The sequence below is a fragment of the Capsicum annuum genome, chromosome 3, assembly GCF_002878395.1.
Source record: "Capsicum annuum cultivar UCD-10X-F1 chromosome 3, UCD10Xv1.1, whole genome shotgun sequence".
NCBI classification, from domain to species: Eukaryota; Viridiplantae; Streptophyta; class Magnoliopsida; order Solanales; family Solanaceae; genus Capsicum; species Capsicum annuum.
The window spans coordinates 262,925,463-262,944,167 of NC_061113.1; the positions used below are offsets into that span (position 1 = coordinate 262,925,463).

General features: G+C 34.8%; 2 protein-coding genes across 2 annotated transcripts; both read right to left on the minus strand.

Moving 5' to 3' along the window:
- Window positions 1-4,995: 4,995 nt before the first annotated feature.
- LOC107864764 (agamous-like MADS-box protein AGL66) lies at window positions 4,996-5,526 on the minus strand. The gene has a single exon (XM_016711193.2). It carries the CDS (start codon window positions 5,524-5,526, stop codon window positions 4,996-4,998), a length of 531 nt encoding a protein of 176 aa, XP_016566679.2.
- An 8,327-nt stretch (window positions 5,527-13,853) lies between these two features.
- LOC107864763 (agamous-like MADS-box protein AGL66) lies at window positions 13,854-14,384 on the minus strand. The gene has a single exon (XM_016711192.2). The coding sequence runs from the start codon at window positions 14,382-14,384 to the stop codon at window positions 13,854-13,856; it is 531 nt and encodes a 176-aa protein (XP_016566678.2).
- Between the last annotated feature and the right edge of the window lie 4,321 nt (window positions 14,385-18,705).

Below are 18,705 nucleotides of genomic sequence, written 5' to 3' on the forward strand. Positions count from 1 at the left end.
TTCCTGAGTCACATGCCTGACTGAAGTCTATGGAATCATTGCTTGAGTTCGAATATCGTGAAACATGACATGGATCTAGGCACACAACTATAGTTTTCGGGTACAAGTACCCCCAGGACTCGATGGAAGGAAACTGACACACATGACTGACTTGATCATAAAAGTAGAGTCCATAATTTATAATATCATAAGTAGGGATCTCATACTATGCATGGTTATTAACAATGTATTGCATGGAAAGGATTTCATATCACATGGAAGTACTTGCACAATCTTAATATCATGTTCGTTGCATAATCATATTGGCAACACATACTAATAACATGGAAATTTATATGGATTGCATGGTTATCATACATCTTGTTCATAAGTAGGATTTGCAAGTAAACATAGCATAATCTCATAAGAATAGTTCTTGAGTATTCCAACAACATTTACAAGGCACATTAACAACATAGAAGTTATTGGAATGTAAGGGCATATCATGAATCCTTCACTTGGTCACAATTTAGCTATATTGCATGATTTCTAGTTCCTTAGGTATTTTATCAAACACCTTACATGCACATCTTAAGAATAGGTGAATTCATCAAATTATACATCATGAACAACCAAATTTACATGTTTCCAACTCATATGATATCATGAATTCACAAAAACATATATAAAGATTCCATCTTGGGAATCACCCAATATCAACAACATGATCATCAACACCCAACAATATAGAAATCATACTTTATAATGAAAAAGAGGAAAACAATCAAGCATCAACATGGGTATGATCATATCACCACAATCAACCAAGCTTTTGTATTTTAAAGATTGATTCTTGAACTTCACGGATGAAAGGAATCTATTGATGAACACTACGCATACCTTAGAAGGAAGATTCTTGATGATTGACGGAGGAATTTCCTTGAAATCGGATCTTCAAGCTTAATTATGCAACCCTAGTTGTTTTTCTCCTTTAGTACTCTTGGATAATGAGCTTTGAGATGAAAATAGGGTTGCAGTATGTTTAGAAGATACGTATTTCGTAGGGTTAAGTTTAGAGACGTGTAAGGAGTATTTAAAGACTTAATTACCTTTAAAATAACTCAAGACGGAGTGTTTTTGACACCTGAAATTAACTTAGGTGGCGCCCAAGTGATCGCCTAAGCTAGGTTGGACGGCGCCTAACCAATCGCCTATGCTTGGGTTGGGCGGCGCCTAACCAATCACCTATCCTTACTGTCTCTCACGAAAATGGGCATAACTTTTCACTCGGGTATTAGATTAAGGCGAAATTGGTATCGTTGGAAAGATAATTCGATTCTCTACAATTTGGTGTGTCTAAATCATTCAAAATACCACATTAACATCGAGTTATACTCATTCAAAGATGACCCTTGCAAAATCGAACACCAAAACTTGATGGGTTCAAAAACTCTTAGCTTGTATTACCTTAAGTGACTCATATGAACATGCTTAATGGATCATAAGCTATCCTATCACTAGGATATTCATTGTAAGTCATGTACTCAAGTATGAATTACAGGATTAGAAACATGCGGGGTATTACAACAACAAAGACAATATTGCTAGTGAATCGAAAGAGCCCCACACGACTTCACTAGACTTTCATATTCAACAACACAATGTTAACAAGATTTACAAAGAAAGAGATAGAAACTTTACACACAATATTCATTAATCTAAGAACCTTAACAAGAGAAAGGACCCTAAGACTAATAAATATCAATACCAAGTTCTTACTTGGACCAAGAGGAACTCAAAGAACCTCAAGAACCTAGTTCTAGCCAAGATACAACACTAGTATCACTCTACTAGTGAGAATTTGGTTTTGGCCTCTCCAAATGATGAGAAAGAGAAGTCAAAAATTTACAAGTCTTTGTTTCTTGAATAATAGGAATCAACTAAAGCAAGACTAGCCCTATTACATGGCTCATATAGTCACTTAGAAAGGAGGGACAAAGGCCAAATTACCCTTGGCATTTAAGTGGGTGGGTTTGGGGTGTCTTGGTGGGCCTCTTTACATTTTATTAAATATAGGCCCTTAGATGGGCTCACAAGGGCCTCACACATGCCAAGAATGTGAACAAGGCTTGGAGTCGTTGCAACTCACGTGCTTGGCTTCGTGTGAAAGGTCTCGAGCTAGGAATTCCTGTATCAGCTGGCTACGTAGTTCTGGAACTTAGGGACTGCTTCTAAGGACCTGGTCCTAACTAGCGAGTGAGCCTCCTACCCTAAGCTCGCTCGGTGCTGAATCCTACTCCCAACTTAATGACACTGATTACTAGACTAAACTAAGCTTAACTGAACAAGGAACTGATCATGATAACTACTGAATGATACTGCTAATGGTTTATCTAAAACCATTCTAAAACTGTCAAAATTTTGCAAACAACTAAGTAACGAGTATTCATAACACTTTTACACTCAATGGAATCAACAATAAGAATACATGAAAGCTTTGAAAATCACATTGGAGGATTATTATTCAAAATCCATAACTTTGGTGTTTCATCAAACACATAGGGATCATGATTTTAACATGGGAATACATTTTACACATGATGAGATAGCATGATCACATAACAAAATCATAAATTGAGGATTTATTCTGAATTCGCATAAACATGATATGAGAAACACAATATTTCGATCATACAATAATCCATTCCACTTGAAATCAATTATAAACTTAACTTGAAATTTAAATAGCAAGAAATTCACTAACTTAAGCATGAGAGTGAATGAAACATGCTGGAATAGCGGAATTGCAATACTAAAATCATACTTAGGAATTTAACAATGAAATTTCCATCAATCAAACGTATAAGGGCAACTTCCATCGAAATACACTTGCAAACATGATGTATAATCTAGATTCATAAAAACTTCATAGAGATGATTCATTGTTAAAATGTAGTTTCAAAAATTAAAACATAAAAATGAATTTTTGGACTCCATGGGTGGAAAAGGACTATGGATTAACATCACACATACCTTTAATACTTAAATCTTGAAAGAGAACAACTTTCTTGAAAGCTTCCTTGGATTGGAACACTGGAGTTCTTGATTGTCTTGAAAGGAAAAGAAGAGAATTGATGAACTTGGGGGATGATTAGAGTTTGTTTTTGAGAGAAAATTAGAGAATATGGGCATATAATTTTCTAACTGAAGCCTTAAGTCGTGTTTTTATGAATTTGGTTGAGGTGGAAAAAGACCCAATGGCCCCTCACTCATTTAAATAAAAAATTTGTAACTGGAATGTGAATGAAAGGCTCATCGCGACGCTGTCTTATCGCGGTGGCTTACTACTTCTGACAAAAATGATTATTACTTTTTGCTCGAGTATCGTATTAAGGCGAAATTGGTATTGTTGAAAAGCTAATTCAGTTATCTACAATTTGGTGGGGTATTCAGTTGAAAAATTTTACGTTTATCAAAAGTTATACACGTTCAAAATGGATCCTTGTAGAATCAAATACCAAACTTTGGGCGAATCAAAGGATTTTAGCTCAACTTTGTTCTAAGTGATTTCAATGAACATTCCTCACCTCATAAACACTTCACACACTAGGATAAAGATCATGACATATGCATTCAATCATGAATCAAGAACTGGACGAAAACACCTTCTCCGCGATGCGATAAGGGCCTCATCGCTATACCACCGCGACGCGCCACAATCGTAGTGAGGTTCTGGAATCAAAATCCAAAAGTCCCCCAATTCTCATTCGAAAAATCCAAAACTTCCACAAGACGTGCTCCTTACACCCCTGAACATGAAATAAGTTAAAAACTCACATCTCGGGATCGGGAAGGTCACTTTAAAAATCAACGAAGTTAAGAGGCCAAAAATAAAACTAAGTCCCCAACACTTAGCTAAATTTTCAGGTTTTCAGCCTCATCTGCATGCACTATGAGCTGAACTGGGATAACAAAAGTACGGGGTATTACACTAACTCTTTCTTTCTCCTTTATATGTAATTCATTGTAATTATTTATTTGAATGACTATAACCTTAATTAATTAATCTGAATGAATCACCATCAAGCTGCTATTTAATTTGTTTTCAACTTGTATTTTTTCTCAAACTATATATCATTATTTTCACAAGTATAATAATTTAAAGTTGGCGAAACGAGCCCTTGCTACTTCTCCTTGGAATAAATCTTTAAAATGAGTAAATATTTGAAAACTTTACTAGAAAAACATTCACTTTTGTTCATGTGGCTAATAGTTCATTTGAGTTGAAGCAACTTCCTTTTAAAAATTAACTTTCCTCAAGAAATCAAACATGTTTTCTATTAATTAGTTGAGTATTCATTTTGATCTAGTATCTATTTGAAAAATCTTACTTCTTCAAAAAAGAAACTAGCAACTAATTTGAATCTATTATTTCAAGAAAATCACTTCAAGTTAAATGGATTTTCTTCATGAATAATGTAGATGCTATTTTTTGTGAAATGCTTTGGATAATTCCACAACTTAAGAATTTAGAAACTGTTTAACAAAGTCAATCAATTATCTTCTAGTCAACTATTTTTATAAATGTTCTTGAGTGCCTTAAAAATCACCTTAAGATGTTACCAGAACCCTTACCCATTTTCTCTTACTTTAAGTGTTTGTTTCTATTTTCAATTTTTTGAAATTCTTTTAAAGTTTCCTTAATATTTTCTGGAAGAATCAAGTGGCGATCCTGTCATTTCTTAAATTGTTTTGAAATTTTCTTTAAGTTTTGAAATAGTTTAAAAAGACAAAAACCATTTTCTTTTTAAATGAAATTTCAAAAAGAAATAAATCAATAAGGTTGAATGGACTTAAATAAAATATCCTATATATATATATATATATATATATATTTACAGACAACCATAACACAAATAGATGAAAAAAAAAAATAAATTCATATATAGAAAATGTTATTAAAAGAGAATAAGAAAAAATAATAATATAAAGAACAAAATAGCATGCTCAACATAATTAAAGATGCCCGTCATTCTCTTCTCCATCATTGTAGTCATTAGAATCAATTTCAGTTTCAACATTTTCATCAAGTTGTTTAGCCCTTTCGTCCAGCTGGGCCCTCTTAACGGTAAATAGATTGATCAACGCTCTAATTTCTCTAACCTCAAGTTCATCAAATTTTTTTCCTGCCTCAACAAGTTGGTTGAAATTGTACTCCATTTCCTTCTTCTCAACTATTTTCTCAAGTTGATTAATTTTACCTTCCTTAGCATTCAGTACCGACTGAAGTAAGTCTTCATGTTTGACCATCTTAATTGGGCATTTCTTATCAAAGAAACCTAGATAGTTCTTCACCCTATCCGTAGCTTGGGTAAGAGATGGCCAAGCAAAAATATTTTGATCTCCGGGAGTAAAAAAGAACATACCAATTTCGATATCACATAAAATTTCTAAATGTTTTGCTTTCTTATACAGCGATTCTAATCTTTTATCCAGTAGAACTTTTTTCTTTCTCAGATCGACAATCCTACTAGGCCTAACCCCCATTTTTGTCATATTTAGAGATGCGAGAATCAAAGAATATAATATCTGAGTGATAATCACTCTCTGAATATAAGATAACAGTGTTTCACTAATACATATATATAGATCTATGGTAGGACTACATACCAAAACTCTTAAAAGTGAGTTCACATAATTTGGTCTAATTGAGGAAAAATCTAACTATACGGTCTGAATTTTAAGGTATTTATTCATTATTTTCTTAGATGTAGTTACAATCCTAAAAATCAATCTTGAGCTTAGAGATTAAATAATGTTATTTCCATAATAGCTATCTGAGATGATTGGATGAATTTTAGGAAGTTTTTCATTTTTGAAAATTAGAAATTTGAATGAAAGTCAACATATTGATTGACGAGGCTAGAAGTCACAATCCAAAATCTCAAGTAAATTTGGTACCTACTCTAATCCGCTAGTAGGTAAGTCAATATCATAATCCGAAACAACAAGTAACGGGCTAACAGGTGAAGGACGGAGGAACAAGGTAAAAACAGTAGATAAAATGACTAATAGAAAAAGTATATGAAGCATGCACACAAATAGTTGGGGAAAGAACAAAATATACAAAATGAATTCCCAAGACCTAGTACAGTAAGTACTAGAACCATTAAGCATAAGGAGTACTGGACAAGTACAATATATACATAATAGTCTCCATAAGGTGCAAAATAAGACTAATTCCACAATAGAGGGAGATAGGTCAACTCCAGATGCTAAAATCTCACCCTAATATTCGATCAACAACTCTATATTAGGGTGACGTCAACAATGGTGACTCGTACTAGGATCTTCATTAGGGAAAAAGATGCAGAAGTGTAGCATGAGTACCACAATATGTGGTACTCAATTGGCATCATAGGACGATAGATGATATGAGTACGACCATGAGGATAGACGAGAATGAGTGCATATTGAGTCCGTCCAAGAAAGTGCACAAGTGAAGTGTAAAAGAGAGCCTAAATGCACTAAAAACAGCCCCTAAGTTACACTTGATGGGCATCTCACCTTGAGGGGTATTGTGGTCATTTTGTATTCTATTTTGTAATACACTATATATAGAACCTCTTAGAGTTTTTAGTCTTAGTTTTGATGAATATTGAAAGTTGTAGACACTTAGACATTTCTCTCTTGTGAGAAAGGCTCCTATGGCCAAACATTGTAACTAGGGATTTCAACTTGAGTGTGGAATCACTCGTGTTGGATTCAAGCTTGGAAACATTGGATGCTTGGGAGATTGAGGTCCCTCTTATTCCACGTAAGAGATAGGTGAATTGTAGTGTGTAGTGTTAAGGGTCCAAGAGTGGAATATGCTCTTGGGTTCTTAAGATTATGCTTTCATGTAGTCTATTTTTCTATCCCTTTGTTTAGTGTAATCTTTTGGTGTTGTTTCTTGTGTTGTTGAAACCTTTGGTTATTATTATTGTAATCCTCTTGTTCTTCACGTGTTGATGCTATTTTGGATGTTATATACATCATTGAATCTTGTATTCTTCTTGTTGGTAGCGAATCCGAGAGTGGTCTCCAAAAAGGTCCTCGGATCCTTAAGATTAGTGGACTGATTTGGAGTGTGTTTCGTGTTCTCCTTGTTTGTCTTTTATCATTTGGTATCAGAATAATCTTTGATTTTTTTCTAACAATATCAATCTTGGGCTTGAGAGTTGAAAAAAAAGTTGAAAACTGAAAATTCCAGAAAAGAGAGCAATCTGGCCATTTTGTGTTCTTGGCCGAAAATTGTGCTTTTGTTGCATCTTGGCCGAGATTTTTACTTGTCTTTGTTGTATATAAGTGTTAGTTTTGTTCCTTACTAACACATTGAGACTATATCTTGATTTGAGCTTGTATTTTGATGTTGTTGTTGTGAACATAAACTTAGCCGATTGTTGTTGAACATTGTTGTGGTGGATTGTTTTGGCCGTATGGTTTCTCCTTGATATTTTAAGATTGAACACGTGATATTGTTGTTAATTGGTGGCTTAAGAACCATTTTATTGAAGTTGTAGTTGTCTTGGCCAAGTGTTGGAGATATTGTTATTGTGGAATTTGGGAGTGGCCGTGTGAAAATTATTGGTGTTCTTGAAGATTATTGTTGTAGTTCTTGGTGTTGTTGTTGTTCTTGATGTTAATCACCACCTTCATATATTGTTGAAGATAAAGTGAATGCTAAATCCAAAAAGTTGAAGGAAAAGGGTGTATTATTTGTTAGTCTTGAAAGACACTACAACCAACAAGGACCTATCAATCAAGTCTCAACCACTTTCCAACACTTTTCCATGATTTAAGGATCCATGTTTTAAGGAGAAGTACATGAAAGTCAAGTCTTGAAAACTTGAAATTGAAAAGGGCTCCAAGACTTGTTTGAATTTCCCTCCTTAAATAAATTCCACCAAAGTTCAAATTGAAAAATTGACCAAGACTTGAAATTGGACAACAAAAGTTGTATGGGACCGAGACCAATACGTGGCTGCCACATCATATTCACACAACATATTTAAGCTCAAATTTTAGATTTCTTAGTTTCCTTTTGTTGTTCCTTAGTTTCAATTTTGTTGGTTCCAATACTAATTGGCAAACTAGTTCTCATCTTCTAGGTTGTTAGTTAGTCTTTGTGTTCGTTCATTCGTGTTAAGCGTTTGTTGTGTGCTTTTCTCTTTTGTGAATTCGTTGTATCTTGTTGGTTCAAGTCCGTAAAAAAATTTTCTTTGAGTCAACTCAAACGAAAATCTATTCCGGGCAAGAGTAGACCCGACCCTCAATCACTCACTAAGTACAAGCTGGCTTTTAACACTTGTGAGACCAAGTGTGAGGTAAAAATCGAGAGTGAGAGTGTGGTGAGGTTGTTTCGAACTAACTTGTGTTTTATTTTGTAGGTGTGTTCTTTTCATTCTTTTTTTTTAGGTACAATTACAAGGGAACCCACGGCTTCCACCTCTCAACCCATGGACAACAATGCCACCAATGACATTGTGGCCTACCTTGACACTATGTCCCGAGACCTAGCTATGGCAAATGAAAGGTTGGATCATATGGTAGGTCAAAGGGAGCAAGTGGTCTGCCCAGACACACGTCAAGAGGAAGGTCGTAGCTCATGTGAGCTACAAGGTAAAAACACTATTCCCGACACTCCTATGAACTTAGAATGTTGTGTTGTGGCTAGTAGTGGCCAAGTGGATGTAGTTGCAGATTTACCTAGAGTAGAGGTGCTTGAGTCTCCCTATGGTGATACTCTTGGTTATTTTAGGTTACGCAAGGACCAAACTCTTGTTGTAAGTACGCAAGCACTAGTTGATTCTTTAGATGACGAAATTGATTCTTCTTGTAAGAATGATTTATGTCCATCTAGTGTTAGCCCTTATAACTTGAACAAGGTTCTATTACCAATTGACAAGAGCACTCACACACTAGTTGACCCTTGTGTGAACTAAGGTGAGTCTACGTTGGTATGTGAGTTGCCAACAACTAGTGAGGATGTGAATGAAGATCAACTAACTCATGAATGTATTCCACTACTTGAGCATATATGTGGCATGCTTAAAAAATCTCAAGTAAGTGATGGTGTTTATAGAGTTGATCTTGATGGTGCACGTGACTCTTTGAACATCTTTTGTGGTAAAATCCATGCTAGTAGTTTTGTTCATAGAGATCATGTGTATGGAAATGTTGTAAATGATGGCATATATCTTTTTGAGGTAGGACTTCTAGGTCGTGTCTCTCTATTCTTGAATGTTAGTCTTCTCTTAAAGGAAAATGTCATCCGTGGTTGTGGGAGTGACATTCTAGGGGAAAAAAGGGCTAACCTCAGCTTAGACCCTTGGCTACTTCTTCCATTTGACACGGCACCCTTCCGGAATGTGGGAATTTCTACACTTCCTACTTGATACTTGGTCAAGACGACAAGCAATGTTTGATTGTGGGAGAGAATGAAGGAAGGCAAAGTTCTTTCTTGTCTCTTTTTTGTTAATGATGACCTCTTCCTTTGTTCCAATTATACTAAGGTTTTCATGTTCAACACAAAGGACTCCTGGGTATATCCAAGTTTGTCCCACCTTGGCATGGCATGTGATGTGTGTATTTTGCTAACCCTAACCTCTCATGTCATGAGGATGGGTACTTGTATGTCTTCTCTTGATTTACAAGGTATGGATTCGAGGTTGAATCCTTTTCAAGAAGGGGAGGATGATACGAGTACGACCACGAGGATGGACGAGAACGAGTGCATATTGAATCCGTCCAAGAAAGTGCACAAGTGAAGTGTAAAAGAGGGTCTAAATGCACTAAAAACAGCCCCTAAGTTACACTTGATGGGCATCTCACCCTTGAGAGGTATTGTGGTCATTTTGTATTCTATTTTGTAATACACTATATATAGAACCTCTTAGGATTTTTAGTCTTAGTTTTGATGAATATTGAAAGTTGTAGACACTTAGACATTTCTCTCTTGTGAGAAAGGCTCCTATGGCCAAACATTATAACTAGGGATTTCAACTTGAGTGTGGAATCACTCGTGTTGGATTCAAGCTTGTAAACATTGGATGCTTGGGAGATTGAGGTCCCTCTTGTTCCACGTAAGAGATAGGTGAATTGTAGTGTGTAGTGTTAAGGGTCCAAGAGTGGAATATGCTCTTGGGTTCTTAAGATTATGCTTTCATGTAGTCTATCTTTCTATCCCTTTGTTTAGTGTAATCTTTTGGTGTTGTTTCTTGTGTTGTTGAAACCTTTGGTTATTATTATTGTAATCCTCTTGTTCTTCACGTGTTGATGCTATTTTGGGTGTTATATACATCATTGAATCTTGTATTCTTCTTGTTGGTAGCGAATCCGAGAGTGGTCTCCAAAAAGGTCCTCGGATCCTTAAGATTAGTAGACTAATTTGGAGTGTGTTTCGTGTTCTCCTTGTTTGTCTTGTATCAATAGAGATCAATTAAGGAAAAAGCATTATAAAGTATGACTATACACTAAAGGTAAGATAAGAGGGGTCACAAAGAGAATAATAGGCTATATCTAGACAATTATGAGAATCATAAGTAAATAACTTAAACAGTAATATATGAAAAATATAAAATTGTCCTCTTAACCTATCACGATGCGAACTAGGGCCTGACCATAACGGGTATCACAAGTCCAACAAGGATCGGAGACCACCCCTTTTGCCTAGTTAAACGAAACACAATTCAAGTATAGCAGCAGAATTTTAAACATATCACAAGATAGATAATTATGACTCAAAAGAAGTCTAAGAATTCAAAAATCAATCCTAAGTCCACAGTAATCCACAAAGTTTCTAAATAGAAAGAAATCAATTTAAGTTGGTACATGCCCCCGACGATAACCAAAACTAGATCAAAGTAAAGTATATGACATAAGGGAACCAAATAATGAAATGAAGTCTTCCTAAGCAAGGAAGCTCACCACTTCAATCTGACTCATGAGCTATCCCACGATCACTTAGTCACTCCGCAGGAAAAACAAAAGTATTTTCGATTTCTGCATCGCGTGGGGATACACCATCCGAATACGATTAATGGCATGAGCCCTAGCATGTAACTCAGAGAATAGTGATATAATAATGTCATGATTAATAATTTCAAAATCAGTCCAAAATCCAAATGCACACAAGCATATGCATATACATATAAATATATAACGTGTTGGGTTAGAAAACAAGGCTTAGTATGAAAGTAAAATATTATCTTGGACGATGTAGATCAAACGTAATAAATAGGAACCCATGGACTATATGGATTCAGCTCCCCCTGCTGAAGGGCCCTAGCGCATGTTAGCTGCACGAACCGGAGGTATCAAGGAAGATCAAGGAATGCCCCAACCCTACGTCAACCTAAAATACAAATATATATCAATAGTGTGAACCATACACATAGGTTATCAAGACCAAACCTCACTTCGACGAATATGAGTTTCATAAGTCATCCAAGACCCATACCATCACGGCTTAGCTACAATACCCCTATTAGGCCCAATTTAAAATAAGTTTCACATAACCCATTCATTACCCAAGGAATTTACCATTAATGACACACTACTGGTATCGACATACTGTATGCTTGCAAGCTCATAATTATGATATTACAATTCTATTAATTTGGGGGAATTCCTTGACCCCATTTTGTTCATCAAATCAAGCTGGAGGAATGCCTCGACCTCCTTTATTTTATCAAATTAAATTAGACGAATGCCTCGACCTTCTTTATTCAACTTTGAAACCAAAACATGACCAACAAGGCCTTTAAAATTCATGTTTACAAATTTAATTATTCATGCAATGAAATAGTATAGGTCAGTAAGTCAAACCAAGTGAAAAATCATATTTCAAAATCAATTTCACAAGTGGGTTGATGGAACACAGTTACCCAAGACCAATTTCAAGTCCAAAAACACCAATTTGAGGAATACCTTGACTCGGACCGACTGAATCATCAATTGAGGTGTCATACACACTATCTCTAACTGAAGATGCCACAACACCACGAGCTGATCATGAGCTGAATGACTGGAAATTTCATATTGGAGACACTCTTTAGACTAGTAGTCGGTCTCTCTGCAGTTGAAGCAAACTTATGACACACCAACATGGCGAGTAACAAACTGATCCCAAATTTTGAGTTCCTAACACTATTAGAGTCCAAATATCAAATTCGAGCTAAATCTCAGTAATATTGAGTCTTATACTATCATTGGAAGCTTGGGTTTGAAAAATTTTAAAGTGGGTTGAAAGATTTGAAGTCTTGGGTGAGAATATTTGAGCAAAATAATGTGTAGAATGAGTTTAGCATGATGAAAGGTGAACAAGATCAAATTTTTAACTCATTCCGAGCTAAGGTGTTCTTGGTGGGTTCTTGAAAAAATTGTTATCTTCATATTGAAGTTCATCGAAAGTAAGTGTTTGATCCAAAAAGAAGGAAGAGAAAAAGTGAAAAAGTGTTGTACTAAGGCATTTATTAGTTATACATAGGCAAAAAGACATACAAAATAAGGTACTAGTAGTATACATTAACTAATACATGCATTATATTTTACAATACATTCTACCAAACGACCCCTTAGTGAGTAATTAATTAACCTTCTTAAAAGAGTAACAATCAAATTTGACTCTTGATATTATGTCTAAATCTTTAAAGTAAGTGTCCAAATTAAGATTTTAATTGAGTTACTTATCAATTTTTAGGATATCAAATTCAACTACTGGTATTATGTTAAGTATTTAAACATTTATATTCTTAAAATTTTGGTCCAAGGTAGACTATTTGTTGTAATTTATGGATTTTGATATATATATTTATATTACCAATCAAAAATACTAGGTGCAGATGAGCACTGTGTTACGACATTGCACATATCCTTAGTAGTTATTATTAATATTTTTTAAAAACGGAAAAGGATCAAAATTATTCATGAATTATTTAAAATGGATAAAAAATATTCCTCGTTAGCTTTTTGGTTTAAATACCCCTCTGTTAAATATTTGGCTCAAAAATGCCCCTTACTCTAACAGAAGTCCACCAAGGACGCCACCTATTTGAAAACTCTACTAGAATGACATTCACTTTTGTTCATGTGGCTAATAGTTCATTTGAGTTGATGCAACTTACTTTTAAAAATTAACTTTCCTCAAGAAATCAAACATGTTTTCTATTAATTAGTTGAGTATTCATTTTGATGTAGTATCTATTTGAAAAATCTTACTTCTTCAAAAAAGATAGTAACTAATTTGATTCTATTATTTGAAGAAAATCACTTCAAGTTAAATGGATCTTCTTCATGAATAGTGTAGATGCTATTTTTTATGAAATGCTTTGGATAATTCCAAAACTTAAGAATTTAGAAACTTTTTAACAAAGTCAGTCAATTGTCTTTTAGTCAACTATTTTTATAAACATTCTTGAGTGTCTTAAAAATCACCTCAAGATGTTACGAGAACCCTTACCCATTTTCTCTCACTTTAAGTGTTTTTTCTATTTATAATCTTTTAAAATTCTTTTAAAGTTTTATTAATATTTTCAGAAAGAATCAAGTGGCGACCCTGTCTTTTCTTAAATTGTTTTGAAATTTTCTTTAAGTTTTGAAATAGTTTAATAAGACAAAAAAACATTTTCTTTTTAAATGAAATTTCAAAAAGAAATAAAACAATAAGGTTGAATGGACTTAAATAAAATATCATATATATATATATATATATATAGACAACCATAACACAAATAGATGAAAAAACAAAAAATAAATTCATATATAGAAAATGTTATTAAAAGAGAAGAAGACAAAATAATAATAGAAAGAACAAAATAGCATGCTCAACATAATTAAAGATGCCCTTCATTCTCTTTTCCATCATTGTAGTCATTAGAATCAATTTCAGTTTCAACATTTTCATTAAGTTGTTTAGCCCTTTCGTCCAGCTGGGCCCTCTTAACAGCAAATAGATTGATCAACGCTTTAATTTCTCTAACCTCAAGTTCATCAAATCTTTTTATTTCCTCAACAAGTTGATTGAAATTGTACTCTATTTCCTTCTTCTCAACTATTTTCTCAAGTTGATTAATTTTATCTTCCTTAGCATTCAGTACCGACTGAAGGAAGTCTTCATGTTTGACCATCTTAATTGGGCGTTGCTTATCAAAGAAATCTAGATAGTTCTTCACCCTATCCGTAGCTTGGGTTAGAGATGGCCAAGCAAAAATATTTTGATCTCCAGGACTAAAAAAGAACATACCAATTTCGATATCACATAAAATTTCTAAATGTTTTGCTTTCTTATACAACGATTCTAATCTTTTATCCAGTAGAACTTTTTTCTTTCTCAGATCGACAATCCTACTAGGCCTAACCCCCATTTTTGTCATATTTAGAGATGCGAGAATCAAAGAATATAATAACTGAGTGATAATCACTCTCTGAATATAAGATAATAGTGTTTCACTAATACATATATATAGATCTATGGTAGGACTACATACCTAAACTCTTAAAAGTGAGTTCACATAATTTGGTCAAATTTAGGAAAAACCTAACTATACGATTCTATTTTAAGGTATTTATTCATTATTTTCTTAGATGTAGTTACAATCCTAAAAATCAATCTTGAGCTTAGAGATTAAATAATGTTATTTCCATAATAGCTATCCGAGATGATCGGATGCATTTTGGGAAGTTTTTCATTTTTGAAAATTAGAAATTTGGATGAAAGTCAACATATTGATTGACGAGGCTAGAAGTCACAATCCAAAATCTCAAGTTATTTTGGTACCTACTCTAATCCGCTAGTAGGTAAGTCAATAACATAATCCGAAACAACAAGTAACGGGCTAACAGGTGAAGGACGGAAGAACAAGGTAAAAACAGTAGATAAAACGACTAATAAAAAAAGTATATGAGGCATGCACACAAATAGTTGGGGAAAGAACAAAATATACAAAATGAATCCCCAAGACCTAGTATAATAAGTACAAGAACCATTAAGCATAAAGAGTACTAGACAAGTGCAATATATACATAATAGTCTCCATAAGGTGCAAAATAAGACTAATTCCACAATAGAGGGAGATAGGTCAACTCCAGATGCTAAAATCTTACCCTAATATTCGATCAACAACTCTACATGAGGGTGACGTCAACAATGGTGACTCGTACTAGGATCTTTATTAGGGAAAAAGATGTAGAAGTGTAGCATGAGTACCACAATATTTGGTACTCAATTGGCATCATAGGACGATAGATGATATGAGTACGACAACGAGGATGGACGAGAATGAGTGCATATTGAATCCGTCCAAGGAAGTGTACAAGTGAAGTGTAAAAGAGGGCCTAAATGCATTAAAAATAGCCCCTAAGTTACACTTGATGGGCATCTCACCCTCAAGGGGTATTGTGATCATTTTGTATTCTATTTTGTAATACACTATATATAGAACCTCTTAGGATTTTTAGTCTTAGTTTTGATAAATATTGAAAGTTGTAGACACTTAGACATTTCTCTCTTGTGAGAAAGGCTCATTTGGCCAAACATTGTAACTAGAGATTTCATCTTGAGTGTGGAATCACTCGTGTTGGATTCAATCTTGGAAATGTTGGATGCTTGGGAGATCAAGGTCCTTCTTGTTCTATGTAAGAGATAGGTGAATTGTATTGTGTAGTGTTAAGGGTCCAAGAGTGCAATATGCTCTTGGGTTCTTAAGATTATGCTTTCATGTAGTCTATCTTTCTATCCCTTTGTTTAGTGTAATATTTTGGTGTTGTTGAAAACGTTGGTTATTATTATTGTAATCATCTTGTTCTTCACGTGTTGATGCTATTTTGGGTGTTATATACATCATTGAATCTTGTATTCTTCTTGTTGGTAGTGAATCCAAGAGTGGTCTCCAAAAAGGTCCTCGAATTCTTAAGATTAGTGGACTGATTTGGAGTGTGTTTCGTGTTCTCCTTGTTTGTCTTGTATCATTTGGTATTAGAGGCATCTTTGATTTTGTTCTAACAAGATCAATCTTGGGATTGAGAGTTGAAAAAAAAAGTTGAAAATTGAAAATTTCAGAAAAGAGAGCAATCTGGCCATTTTGTGTTCTTGGCCAAAAATCGTGTTTTTGTTGCATCTTGGCCGAGATTTTTACTTGTATTTGTTGTCTCTAAGTGTTAGTTTTGTTCCTCACTAACACATTGAGTCTGTATCTTGATTTGAGCTTGTATTTTGATGTTGTTGTTGTGAACATAAGCTTGGCCCATTGTTGTTGAACATTGTTGTGGTGGATTGTTTTGGCCGTATGGTTTCTCCTTGATATTATAAGATTGACCACGTGATATTGTTGTTAATTGGTGGATTGAGACCCATTTTATTGAAGTTGTAGTTGTCTTGGCCAAGTGTTGGAGATATTGTTATAGTGGAATTTAGGAGTGGCCGTGTGAAAATTATTGGTGTTCTTGAAGATTATTGTTGTAGTTCTTGGTGTTGTTGTTGTTGTTCTTGATGTTAATCACCACCTTCATATATTGTTGAAGATAAAGTGAATGCTAAATTCAAAAAGTTGAAGGAAAAAGGTGTATTATTTGTTAGTCTTGAAAGACACTACAACCAACAAAGACCTATCATTCAAGTCTCAACCACTTTCCAACACTTTTCCATGATTTAAGGATCCATGTTTTAAGGAGAAGTACAAGAAAGTCAAGTCTTGAAAACTTGAAATTGAAAAGGGCTACAAGACTTGTTTGAATTTCCCTCCTTAAATAAATTCCACCAAAGTCCAAATTGAAAAATTGACCAAGACTTGAAATTGGACAACAAAAGTTGTGTGGGACCAAGACCAATACGTGGCTGCCACATCATGTTTTACTGTTCACACAACATATTTAAGCTCAAATTTTAGATTTCTTAGTTTCCTTTTTTTGTTCCTTAGTTTCAATTTCGTTGGTTCCAATACTAATTGGCAAACTAGTACTCATCTACTAGATTGTTAGTTAGTCTTTGTGTTCGTTCATTCATGTTAAGCATTTGTTGTGTGCTTTTATCTTATGTGAATTCTTTGTATCTTGTTGGTTCAAGTTCGTAAACAAATTTTCTTTGAGTCAACTCAAACGAAAATCTATTCCGGGCAAGAGTAGACCCGACCCTCAATCACTCGCAAAGTACAAGCCGGCTTTCAACACTTATGAAACCAAGTGTGAGGTAAAAATCGAGAGTGAGAGTGTGGTGAGGTTGTTTCGAACTAACTTGTGTTTTATTTTGTAGGTGTGTTCTTTTCGTTCTTTTTTTTTAGGTACAATTACAAAGGAACCCATGGCTTCCTCCTCTCAACCCATGGACAACAGTGCCACCAATGACATTTTGGCCTACCTTGACACTATGTCCCGAGACCTAGCTATGGCAAATAAAAGGTTAGATTGTATGGTAGGTCAAAGGGAGCAAGTGGTCTGCCCGGACACACGTCCAGAGGAAGGTCGTAGCTCATGTGAGCTACAAGGTAAAAACACTATTCCCTACACTCCTATGAACTTAGAATGTTGTGTTGTGGCTAGTAGTGGCCAAGTGGATGTAGTTGTAGATTTATCTAGAGTAGAGGTGCTTGAGTCTCCCTATGGTAATACTCTTGGTGATGTTAGGTTACATGAGGACCAAACTCTTGTTGTAAGTACGCAAGCACTAGTTGATCCTTTAGATGACGAAATTGATTCTTCTTGTAAGAATGATTTATGTCCATCTAGTGCTAGCCCTTATAACTTGAACAAGGTTCTATTACCAATTGACAAGAGCACTAACACACTAGTTGACCCTTGTGTGAACCAAGGTGAGTCTACGTTGGTATGTGAGTTGCCAACAGCTAGTGAGGATGTGAATGAAGATCAACTTACTCATGAATGTATTCCACTACTTAAGCATATGTGTGGCATGCTTAAAAAATCTTAAGTTAGTGATGGTGTTTATAGATTTGATCTTGATGGTGCATGTGACTCTTTGAACATCTTGTATGGTATACTCCAAGTTTTTCCCACCTTGGCATGGCATGTGATGTGTGTATTTACTAACCCTAACCTCTCATGTCATGAGGATGTGTACTTATTTTTCTTCTCTTGATTTGCAAGGTATGGATTCGAGGTCGAATCCTTTTTAAGAAGGGGAGGATGATACGCGTACGACCACGAGGATGGAGGAGAAAGAGTGCATAACGAATCCGTCCAAGGAAGTGCACAAGTGAAGTGTAAAATAGAGCCTAAATGCACTAAAAACAGCCCCTAAGTTACACTTGATAGGCATCTCACCCTTGAGGGGTATTGTGGTTATTTTGTATTCTATTTTGTAATACACTATATATAGAACCTCTTAGGGTTTTTAGTCTTAGTTTTGATGAATATTGAAAGTTGTAGAAACTTAGACATTTCTCTCTTGTGAGAAAGGCTCCTATGGCCAAACATTGTAACTAGGGATTTCAACTTGAGTGTGGAATCACTCGTGTTGGATTCAAGCTTGGAAACATTAGATGCTTGGGAGATCGAGGTCCCTCTTGTTCCATGTACGAGATAGGTGAATTGTAGTGTGTAGTGTTAAGGGTCCAAGAGTGGAATATGCTCTTGGGTTCTTAAGATTATGCTTTCATGTAGTCTATTTTTCTATCCCTTTGTTTAGTGTAATCTTTTGGTGTTGTTTCTTGTGTTGTTGAAACTGTTGGTTAT

Coding starts and splice junctions, on each gene's coding strand:
- LOC107864764 (XM_016711193.2), bottom strand. CDS start 5,526: ATGGGGGTTAGGCCTAGTAGGATTGTCGATCTGAGAAAGAAAAAAGTT.
- LOC107864763 (XM_016711192.2), bottom strand. CDS start 14,384: ATGGGGGTTAGGCCTAGTAGGATTGTCGATCTGAGAAAGAAAAAAGTT.